Source organism: Myotis brandtii, unplaced genomic scaffold (assembly GCF_000412655.1).
Source record: "Myotis brandtii unplaced genomic scaffold, ASM41265v1 scaffold2591, whole genome shotgun sequence".
NCBI lineage: Eukaryota > Metazoa > Chordata > Mammalia > Chiroptera > Vespertilionidae > Myotis > Myotis brandtii.
Window position 1 is genome coordinate 606,711 of NW_005359844.1, and position 11,424 is coordinate 618,134.

Consider the following 11,424-nt stretch of genomic DNA (forward strand, 5'->3'; position numbering starts at 1 on the left):
ATCTTTGTTTTACTATGGTTGAAAATATCAAAAAATTTCTATATGTGACACGGCACCAGAGTTAAGTTAGGGTTTTTCAAAATGCTGACACGCCGAGCTCAAAAGGTTCGCCATCACTGGTCTAGACTGTACCTTCCCCACTATCATCGCCCTGCAAGGTGTGTCGGCCCTCCCCTTCCCCTCCTGTCCTCACAGGTGTCCTGGTGGCTGCAAGGGTGTAACGTGGAGGGGCCTGTGGAAGATCTCAAGGCCAACACTCCATCTAGTCCATCATCAAAAAAAGTTCTGAAGATCATCGAGTGACGGATACATTCCCTGGACATAGATTGGGAAAACAGCTGCTACTTAGTCCCAGGGCACAAGAAATGGACAGTGTGTGGGGCTGAGGAACAGCATAAGGAAATAATCAGAAATGCAGGCAAGGGTTATGTACCAGGATGTTCACAGAGGCATTATTTAAAATTGCAGAACCAGCCAAAAGAACAGTTGGACTGAAACTAAATAACCCAAAATAGGAGATGGTTACACAAGATGGACCATTAAACAGACATTAAATGTCATGGTCTCAGAAAATACATAATTAAGTGGAAAAACACACTGTAGAGTTAAAAAAACATGCCCGGCTGCATGCACAGTGTGTCCAGATCTGTCCACCGGAGGGTTTGCAGTGAGCTGAGGCTTGTGACACCGACTGAGGACAATATAAAGGACTTTCCTGTCATAGTTGAGGCCATGAGGAAAGAAAAGGTCGGACAGGAAGGACCCGGTGCTGGGGGAAGAGAGAAATTTGCTAACAGACACTAGGATTCCTTTTCCCCCAGCAAAGCAAATGACCTTCAAGTTCCAAAAACTGAACATACAGTGAAAATACATGAGTTTCAACCCAAAAGGCAAAGAAGGCTATTTGATAAGCTGGATAAAGGCTAACACCACACCTGTTTGGTGTGCCGCCACTTCTGTAGCCCCTGGCACATCGGCACATAGTGGTATCTCAGTTAAAACTGTGGCAAACAAATGAGTACAGGGATGAAGACACAATAAGACAGATTGAGAGTGGAGGTTACCAGAAGCCGGGGGTGGGGGGTAGGGGGGGATGTTGGTCAAAGCGGATAAATTTCCAGCTTTACAATTAGCAAGTTCTGGGGATTGAAGGCACAGCATGGTGACTATCTATATATATAAAAGCCTAAGCGACTGAACGACCAGTTGACCGGTCGCTGTGATGTGCACTGACCACCAGGGGACAGGCGCTCAATGCAGGAGCTGCCCCCTGGTGGTCAGTGTGCTCCTACAGCAGGAGCACCAATCAGCTGGCTGACGGGCACCAGACGCCGGGCTCACGGCTGGCGATCACAGCTGCAGCGGCACAAGCCTCTTCCTCCTCTGTGGCAGCGCACTACGGAGCAGTGATGGCAGCAGGCAGCAGGCGCAGTGGGGCCGGGATGAGTGGGAAGAGGGGTCCCAGATTGCGAGAGGGCACAGGCCAGGTTGAGGGACCCCACCCGTGCATGAATCTGTGCACTGGGCCTCTAGCAGCTAATAATACTGTACTGTGTGCTTTAAAGATGCTGAGAGTAGGCCTTCAATGTGCTCACCACAAAAAAAGAGATGATAGCTATGCAACAGGATGGAGTGGGAGCTAATACTAAGGCAGTAATCATTTTGCAATATAGGACAACACATTTTCCACATTAAGCTTATACAATGACACATGCCGATTCTACCTCCATAGATCTGGAAAAAAAATTTAAATGAAAACATTGGCAAAAAGATCAAGACACTTGGCCCTAGTTCGGTCAGCTTTGAGTGTGGTCCGCTCGCACAAACTCCCTCTTATCCCACCATGAACTAGCGACCCACCATCTAATCTGCAGCTCCCCCCGGGAATCACACAACCCCAGAGCCTGACTTTCAGGGCGCCCCTTTAATAACAGAGAGATGGATGTAGAAATGTTTCCAACATAAACAGTAAAAATAATGAGGTTCTGCACGGATGTGTCCGTGCCTCACTTGCCTGGGAAATTTACTGACATGGGAGAAATCTCCCTTGGGCAATCCTGGGGAAATGAGGTGTCGCCGTATTGGTTTGGAAATATTAAATCACAGATTAAACACAGACAGCGAAGTGACTGAGAGATGATTTCAGTCTCCTCTTCAGAACGAGGGATCAGAGAGGTTTAAAATGATAACCATCGAGTCCAGGAACGGCAAACTTGGGAAATATGGAGTGCTGGAAGCCTTCCGATGTCTGTGACCCTCAGGAAGGGCCTGTCAATATTGCAATCCTAACTGTACGCCCGCAGATGCAGAGTCCTCTTCCAAGCAAACCTCAGGGCTCCGAGGACCGTCGGCCACAAACAAGACAGCCGTTTGCCTTGGCCCGAAGGGCTTCAGAGCTGCTCTTGGGGAACATATTGGAAGTGGTCCTCAGAAAGGGTGTTATCTATGGGACGAGAGGAAATCTTAAATCCTTTACATTTTATTCTGCAGCCTCTGACTCCTGCTTTAATGCTCCTTTGATATGTGATTCATGTCGCTCCTTCAGAAAATGTAGCAACAGCAAAAAGTCTTTCCGATGAGCAGTTCAAACATCCCACAATCCCAAGGCCTGTGTCCACCTCAGAACCACCCTCATCATGATTATAACATGCGATTACTTTAGGTGCCACAGAGAAAGGGAAAATACTGCTTCTAAGCTGCACTCCAAGAACTCCTGGGACCTGGGACTCAGTCATTCTCATCGGCAGGGCTTCTGAATGCTTACTGAAGCTCAGTTGTTCATCTTGTCACTCTCAGGTCTGCATAAATATAAAAGTACTTGAGGCTCAGTGCATGCATTCGTGCACTGGTGGGGTCCCTGGGCCTGGCCTGCGCCCTCCCGCAATCCAGGACCCCTTGGGGGATGTTGGAGGCCTGGTGCAAGGATTCAGCCCTATCCCCACAGGGCAGGCCAAGGGACCCCCACTGGTGCATGAACCCGTGTACCAGGCCTCTAGTATGCATGTAAGATCTTTGGTAATCTCTTCCCGCCCTCCCTCCTCCCCACTTCCCTCTGAGATTCAACAGTCTTTTCCATGTTTCCATGCCTATGTGTTGAGCATCTGCCCCCTGGTGGTCAGTGCACATCATAACTGCCAGTCGAACGGTCAGACACTTAGCATATTAGCCCTTTATATATAGAGATAAGCAACGTGTTGACTAAGGCGGTCCTAACACTGACATTCCAAGCCCAACCTTCCCAAACATCTTTCCCACACCACTCTACCGTCTGTGGTCAGGGTGTGGGGATGCTTAACGTGTTGACTAAGGTGGTCCTAATGCTGACATTCCAAGCCCAACCTTCCCAAACATCTCTGAGGTGCCGGTGTCATGCTTTCCCGCACCACTCTACCGTCTGTGGTCAGGGTGTGGGGATGCTGAACTGCCCTGGAATGTGTTCCAAGTGGCTGATGCTCATTCTGCACATTTTCACGCACGTGGACAGGCAATGACAACGGCTTCAAGGCTGCCACAAGACACAACCCTTTTCCAGAGAAGTTCAAATGCGAAGACAACACGTGGATGTCAGAGGCGAAGCATGACCTGCCCTGAGAGGTCCTGTGGAGGACTTTGGTCCAGCGCTCTAGTTTCGTGTGGGCTTCCACAGCATCTTCACCGCTCAGCCACGCCTGCAAATCTGGAGTCTGACAAGGTGTTAACGAGCTTTACAAAGGCACCGGCCCTGGCATCTCTATCAGCAACAGCAAGACCCTGACGTGTTTGAACTTAACCTAGAACTCAACTCATCCTTTTCCACGTTTCTAAGCTTTAAAAAACACCCTTGCTTCTCTGAGCTTATAAGTAACTCTTAGATAGAGGCCTTTCTTCCTTCCTTCCTTTCTTTCTTTCTTTCTTTCTTTCTTTCTTTCTTTCTTTTTTTCTTTCTTTCTTTGTTCCTTTTTTCTCTTTCTTCCTTTCTCTCTCTCTCTCTCTCTCTCTCTCTCTCTCTCTCTTCCTTCCTTCCTTTCTTTCTTCCTTTTTTCTTTTTTTCTTTTTTGGAGAAAATATTGTCTTCTTATTTCAAATTTATAGACTGATTTCTGGAGATGAGGTTCGTTCTCTGAGGCTGTAACTCCGTGTCAAGCACGCAGTGTTGAGGGAAACGGAGGATTCAGACCAGCGGGCCGGGGGATGAAAGCACCACTGTGTGCACCTTGGGAAGGTAAGCTGTGCGCACCTCGGGAAGGTAAGCGCTAAACCGAAGCACATCGGCTACAAGGCAGACCTGAGAAAACATGAGGCCTGAATAGTCACATGCACTGAGATGGCAGCTTTTCAGATTCCATAGCATAATGGCTCAGAGCAGCTTGGATATTTGTTTGTTTTACAAAAATCCTACAAAGTAGAAAACAGAACTAGAGAAAAGTTCTATAGAATTTGCACATAAAATGTTTTTAAAGGTTCAACTCTGATCCAGGCGCCACTGGGAAGTCACACAAGTGCAACTGGATTGCTGAGGCAGGGAGATTGGGGGAGAGAAGACAGAACACGGTGTGGGCTTCCAGGCTCTGCTCTTCGTAAAATGGGAAAGAAATGCCACCCGAAAAGGGTCCGTGGGAAAAAGAAGACTATAATAACTACAAAACACTAGCCATTAGACTACACTAATGTGCACCTTTATCTCCAACTAGAGGCCTGGTGCACAAAATTCATGCACAGGGTGGGGGGTGTCCCTCAGCCCAGCCTACACCCTCTCCAATCTGGGATCCCTCTCACAATCTGGGACTGCTGACTCCTAACCGCTTGCCTGCCAGCCTGATAGCCCCCTAACCACTCCCCTGCTGGCCTGGTTGATGCCTAACCGCTCCCCTGCCAGCCTGATCACCCCCAACTGCCCTCCCTTGCCAGCCTGATCGCCAGCAGCTACCCTCTACTACAGGCCTGGTCACTCCTAACTGCCCTCCCCTGCAGGCCTGGTCACACCCAACTTTCCTCCCCTGTCGGCCCGATTGCACCCAACTGCCCTCCCCTGCCATCCTGCCCTCCTCTGCAGGCCTGGTCACCCCCAAGTGCCCTCCCCTGCCGGCTATCTTGTGATAACCATCTTGTGGCAGCCATCTTGTGACGACATCAAACGATGCCACCTAGGCTTTTATTATATAAGATAGGAACAGCTTTAGGGATCAGGGATTTGGAGGAATTGCGGAGCACAGCCCCATGGGTGGCAGTGGTGACATCCAGCTGCTGGGCACCGAGCTGGCACCAGCCTGTGAGGTCCTGCAAAGCTACTCACTACCCTGACATGCGGAGAAAACATGGGGACTTTCAGTTAGTTCTTGGTGGTCTGCTTACTCACAGGGAGGTTTTGTATTTCCTCCTCAGTTGCTGTAGCAAGTAGAGAGAAATACTGGCAAATTGCACACATACTCACTATAGCCTCAGCCTGGACAGGAGACATATCACCTCCCAATAGCTCATTGACCTCAGAAATAGCCACACAGCCCCCTCTAAGAAAGGTGACTGAGAAATGTAGGAGAGTAAATAAAATAGTTACTGAATGTTACCATCTCTCCCACTTAGTGTAAAAATCTTTCTATAGAATCTTTTAATATATTTTACTTGGTTTTCTATCCTCTTTTATCTAGTATAACTCCTCTTTCTTAAAGATACTGGAATATAACTTCTTTCTTACAGTCAAGAAGGATCAGTGCCATCTGAGAATGATAATAAATCCTTGGACAGAAAAATTTTAAGGGACCAGGGAATAAAACATGAACAAATATTTCCAAATCCTTCTAGATATATTCGTCCAGGTTCTGTCAGGATGTAAGATGGAGTGCCTCCCATGTGCCAGATAAGCTGCCAAAGGCTCTGTCTCTGGGTGCACATGGTTGAATAAACCTTGTTCCCACGCAAAGCAGGGACAGCAGATAAACACATGAAGTCATGTCTCCAGAAAACCATCACAGAATCTTCTGAAGTTTAAAGATTAAAAAAGAGAGAAAAATCAGATCTGTAGGTAGACAATGACAGTAGGGTTTGAAGAAACTTCATAGTGCAAGTGACATTGAAAGAAACTTAAAAGACAGTTTGAATATAATTCAAAATATTAGAAAAGTGCTCATTATATTTTTCAATATTTTTTACCACACATTGAGAAGAAAACTTATCTTCCCATTTACTCACTTGACAGAAGTGACAGGAGTCCATAGGGATACCACCTTTTTCTGGTTCCATATCATTTGTTTTTGCCTTTTCTAACTGCTGTGCTGAATGTGAGTGTGAAAAACCAACCATGAGGCATAGGAAGCTGAGGGCTGAGAAGCCTGCTCATTTTCTGCTTCTTTCCCAGTTGATGGCTGAGTCAGCTTTTAAAATAACACTGCCCTTATTTGTTCTTCCCCTTCCTTAGCACCACTGCCAGCAGTACTTTCCACTTCACATGAATTTTGGCCTATTCCAATTTTCCACTTCTCTGCTTCTAATCCCATAGTTATAAATGGAATCCAGGCTACACTAATATCTCTTACTTGCAGGCACTGAAGAGATCAATATTTCAAAGTGCTATATGTTTTATAGATCAGCTACTGAATGCATAGTAAGCAATATTTGAACCATTATATTTGTAAGTTACATAAGCCAGTGACCAAAACAGGCAAGCTTCCCCTTCTCGCTAAATTTCTAAAGGTATCTTGATGACTGACCAGTGAGCCACTGTTCACATGTCTTTTCCTGGATCTAAGCACTGGAGACATGGCAGAGATTGAAGTAGAAAAAAATCACCAAAATTGCCAACAGTGCTTTGGGTAATGTAATGCGAGCACACTCATTGACGAGCTGACATCCCCAGTGTCCAGCATGAGGCTTCACCCAATGGCAGTACTCAGTTCCTGCGAGTCTTTGTCCTTACCCATTCCTTCACTCATTCAATCAACAAATACTCACTGAGCACTCATATTTTATGGCTTAAACTATCCTGCAATGATAAAAGGTCAAATAGATCTCTTCTCAAGAGGTTCTTGGTCACCAGAAGAGAAACACGTGTCCATAGGCAATGGGGCCTAATAAGGGCAGTGATAGGAACATGCAGGCTTGGAAGTGCAGGGAGGCCCCAATCTCCAGGAGCCCAAGGGGCTTCCAGCTGGAAGTGATGACTGAACAGGTGGTCAAAGGATGAATAGGAGTCAGCCAGGTCAGAAACTTCAAACTGCATATCTTAGAAAGAATGGTATATGTAGGGAACTGCAGGTGGTGCAATACGACAAGAGCAGTTCATGACAATGAGCATGTGACAGATAACAACAGAAAGTGAGCAATGATCTGTGCTTCAAAAATATTGATGTTCTCTGGGACAATTCAAGATAAAAACTAGCACTTGTGGGTGATCCATTGTATGCATATATGTATTTGGTGTTTTTACATATTTTTAAAATTTTTCTTTCTTATAATAGTCCTCAATTAAGTTTTGCAGGTGAGAAAACTAGGACACAGAGGTTAAATATTTTTCCTTGGCTCTTCATCAAGTCAATTACAAAATTAATCTGCAAGCTATGGACTCCAAAGTTGACAAAAGTAGACCAAAATTCTAGTTGAATGATATTTGAAACCAGACCAAGGGGCATACATTCTGAGTATAGAAATTTGAAGAAGGGAAAAAATCTGTGTTCTTAGAGTGCATATAGGAAACTCATGTGGTAGGTAACATGTGAACCTGAAATGCAGGCTACAAATTCACCAGGGAAAGAAGGAAAATATTATCACAGGCAGAAAATAAATTGTTGCTTAAGAAATTGCCATTCATTTATGGTTTAATTCTTTTGTTATGCATTATTCTTATAAAAGGACAATGGAGGGTTCAACAAATATTTATTGCCTATGAAATATTAAATCCTATGCCTCTTTATAAGCCTTCTCTCAACCCCCACCACAAACTAATATTTTCCATCCATTAAATGGGAGTGAATCCATATTAAATGTAAAAAGATAAGTGAGGCATATACATAGAACAGTACTTAGCATAGAGTAAGCTGTTGGCTGACATCACCTTCATTTTACAGATAAAGAAACTGCCTTGTGGGAGATCAAATACTGTGCCTTCAAGTATCCAGCTAGAGGAGAAAAGAGAAGATTGTAAACCATGTATATCATACCTTCACAGCCTTTTAATTAAGCCAGACAAATTTATTTGTCTAGGGTTAAACTGAGGCAGAACTTTAATAGACAATGTAGGCATTCAAGGAGGCAAGAATACTCTGCCCCAAACTAAATCTCTAAGGTTTGATTGCCCCACAACCCCCGCCCATTTATATCTTCACTAGTAGCCCTGCGCACGAATCCATGCGCGAGTAGCTCACTGCCACCTGCCTCAGCTGGCCACCCTGCCCATTGCTGCTGGTAGCTCTTAGCCGCTTGTAGCTCACTGCTCCGCCCTCCTGTAGCTCTCCCCACTCTTAGCTAGCTGCCCTGCCCTCCTGTGGCTCTCTGCTGCTTGTAGATTGTTTGTCCTGGCTAATTTCATATTCCTCTTTATTATATTAAATTTCAGGAACCTGGAGCTTCATGAAATTACCATCAATTCCAATTGCTTAAAGTTAGATAGATAGTGTGAGCAAGACAGAGAAATAGACATTAGACATTTATACTTTACTGTGATTTTACTACCATGCTTGAACTCTTCCTTACATGTTCTTCATATTGTAAACCTTTTCTATGATCTATAATTAACAAGTATACATTTCAGGTGATTTCATTGACCAGTGAGCAGGTGAGGTGACAGAAGACCCCTTAGTCATTACAAGCAGACTCTATCCTTTGATTTAGCAAAACCAAACCATATTCAAGTATCAAAAGAATGTAAAGTCACCAGGCTTTACAGAATCTCCAAAGTAATAATATGAGCCAGTTTCAAGGGAACAAGAATGACCCTCATTAAATAGTTTTAAAAATTAGGTATGTTAATACATCTTCAGTCCATAGGAGCAGCAGTCAAATGAAAATAAATTTAAAGAGTGGCTCTGGCCTTTTTATAATAACTTTTCTGTATTTCTTTACCAGATTATTGAAAAGTGCTTAATGAGCAGTTTCCCTCAGAGAAAATATCAAGTTCTCAGAAGCAGTTGCCATGAGAGATACTCTTCAAAGCCTGATAATGTCATGTTTATACTTTTACATTTCTTCCTGGAGTATTAAACATGGTGGTGCTTTCCTTTATTCCTCGTTAAAACTGTGGACGAAAGGGGCCACATGCTGACCTGACAGGCTCAGGGGAGGCCTGCATAGCAGTTTTGCAGACTCAGAGACCTAAAGTAACCACAAAGGATGGTCTGAAATTAAACTTTAACTAAAGCAGTTATGGTGGGCAGTTACATCCTAGGCCAGTATCTTCACTAACAAGGTCAACCTTTACCTTAACTGAGCCTATCTGTCTTTTTGCATCTATGATAACATACCCTTGAAATGTCTGGGTAACTTGTGACTTCCCTTTATCTGGAGCCCCTGGGGCACCACCAAATGTGCTGGGCCCCAGGACAGACACCACAAATTCCTTAATCTATCACCAATGAATTTCATGTAATTCACCTATGTCCCTTCTTTGATTGCAATGTATAAATACAATTGTAACCCCGCCATTCTCCAGAGCACTATCTCAATTCGTTGAGGTTCTGCTTCCCGGCATATGTTGACAGTTTGGCTCAAATAAACTCACAAAAATTCTTTACAGGTTTCAATGGTTTTTTTACATTAACAAAACTATGTTTTGCTTATAAAAATAAGACATTTTCATGGTAGAAAACCTGCAAGTGAAAAAGTATAAAGAACAATAGAGAACTTCCCTGGACAGGTGGTTCAGTTGGAGCAGCATCCCATAGACCAAAAGGTTTGATTCCTGGTCAGGGCACACACCTAGGTTGGGGGTTCTATCACCGGTCGGGGTGCATATAGGAGGCAACCAATCAATGTTTCTCTCTCACATTTATGTTTCTTTCTCGTCCTTCCACTCTCTCTCTCTAATAAATCAATAAACATATTCTCAGGTGAGGATAAAAACACACATCAATGCGATTCCACTGTTCAAATACATAAGGTAACTAAGTATTGGTACTTTATTACATTCTAAACTTGAATTCCAGCATTATTTCCATGAGTAAGACTAAATGAATATATGTTAATTACTTTGGTATGCTACTTTAATTTTGTAACCCATTTTGTTTTTCAAGTTATCATTATCCCATGTTCATCATAGTCTTCTTGTAACCCAGACAACAGCTTCCTGGATATTCCGACATCCTCCAATCTGTAGTGATATTTTATTTAACGTCTAACACTTGCTTCCATTCATAACTCTTGAGTCATTAGGCAGCTAGTCTCCCACTTTTAGCCTAGTTTATGCCATGCTGGTATCACCTATCTTTCTTCGGCATAACCCATGATTACACTTGTTGACACTAAAGTCAGACCACCAACAGTCACCTTGCCCACCTTCCTCGCTGTGTGATTTGGAGTAAGTTACTTAAGCCCCCTAGGCCTCCATTTTTTTTTCATCCTTGAGATTAGAATGAAACCAGGTTAAAACATAAAACACATGAAGTGCATAACAGTGCTTGGCAAGAATAGACCACGGCTACACATTGGCCTCACGTGTCAGTGTATGTTGAGAAGTAGTGCAGACCTTTCAGTGATAGTGATAGCTACAACAGTCTCCAGACACTGCTGACAAGATCCTTGGGTATAATGGACCTTATTAAATATTTCAAGATAGGAAAGTTATTATAGCAGCAAAGAAAAAAATAAAATGTAATGTCAGACATCACTTTTCCTAAAATTAAAAAAATAAGTCTCCCAAGGACATTTCTTACTGGCCATCTTCTCAGGTAACAGCACAGCTTTGCTTCTAAGAACCTCAGAAATGTCTTCTAAATGTTTCCTTCATAAGTCACCTCTGTCCCATTTTTACTGACCACTTGGGTATCTTTTTTGTGGATTGTTCCTTTATGGTTCTTAAATAATTCATTTGTTGGGGTTTTAATATATTTCTCATTGATTTGCAGATGTTATTTTTATGTCACATTGCCGGGGTTCTTGTCCCAGCATCAAGAAGGGTTCAGAAATCTAGAGAAGGGGCTGTGCATAGATTAAAGAGTCCAGGAACTAATAAAAAGTCTGGAGATGAAATATAATTTTGAAAGGCATTGGGGGTCAGAGGAGCTTAGCTAAAGGAGCTGAGTTTTAAGATCTTAAGTCTAAGGTCTTAGGTTCTCTCGTTGTCCCCAGGACCCCATGCTTTTTATTAACACAACTTGTCCTGAGGCGAGGCAGAGACATACACTTCAAAGGGAATACAGAAACATTGTCAAAATGGGGGAATTAGCCTACGGCTGTTCAGGGGTTTGGCCAGTAGGAGGCAATAACATGTAGATTAAGATGCCCTGAGCTGTCTGGCAGCCA

At 43.8% G+C, this 11,424-nt stretch overlaps 1 protein-coding gene across 1 annotated transcript in view; it reads right to left on the reverse strand.

Moving 5' to 3' along the window:
* Positions 1-1,306: 1,306 nt before the first annotated feature.
* Positions 1,307-11,424, reverse strand: part of LOC102259812 (heterogeneous nuclear ribonucleoprotein K-like) — a 23,157-nt gene continuing 13,039 nt past the window's right edge. Inside the window, exon 2 of the mRNA XM_014541052.1 lies at positions 1,307-1,396. Within this exon, the coding sequence (XP_014396538.1) occupies positions 1,307-1,396 (90 nt within the window). The remainder of the gene's footprint in view (positions 1,397-11,424) is intronic.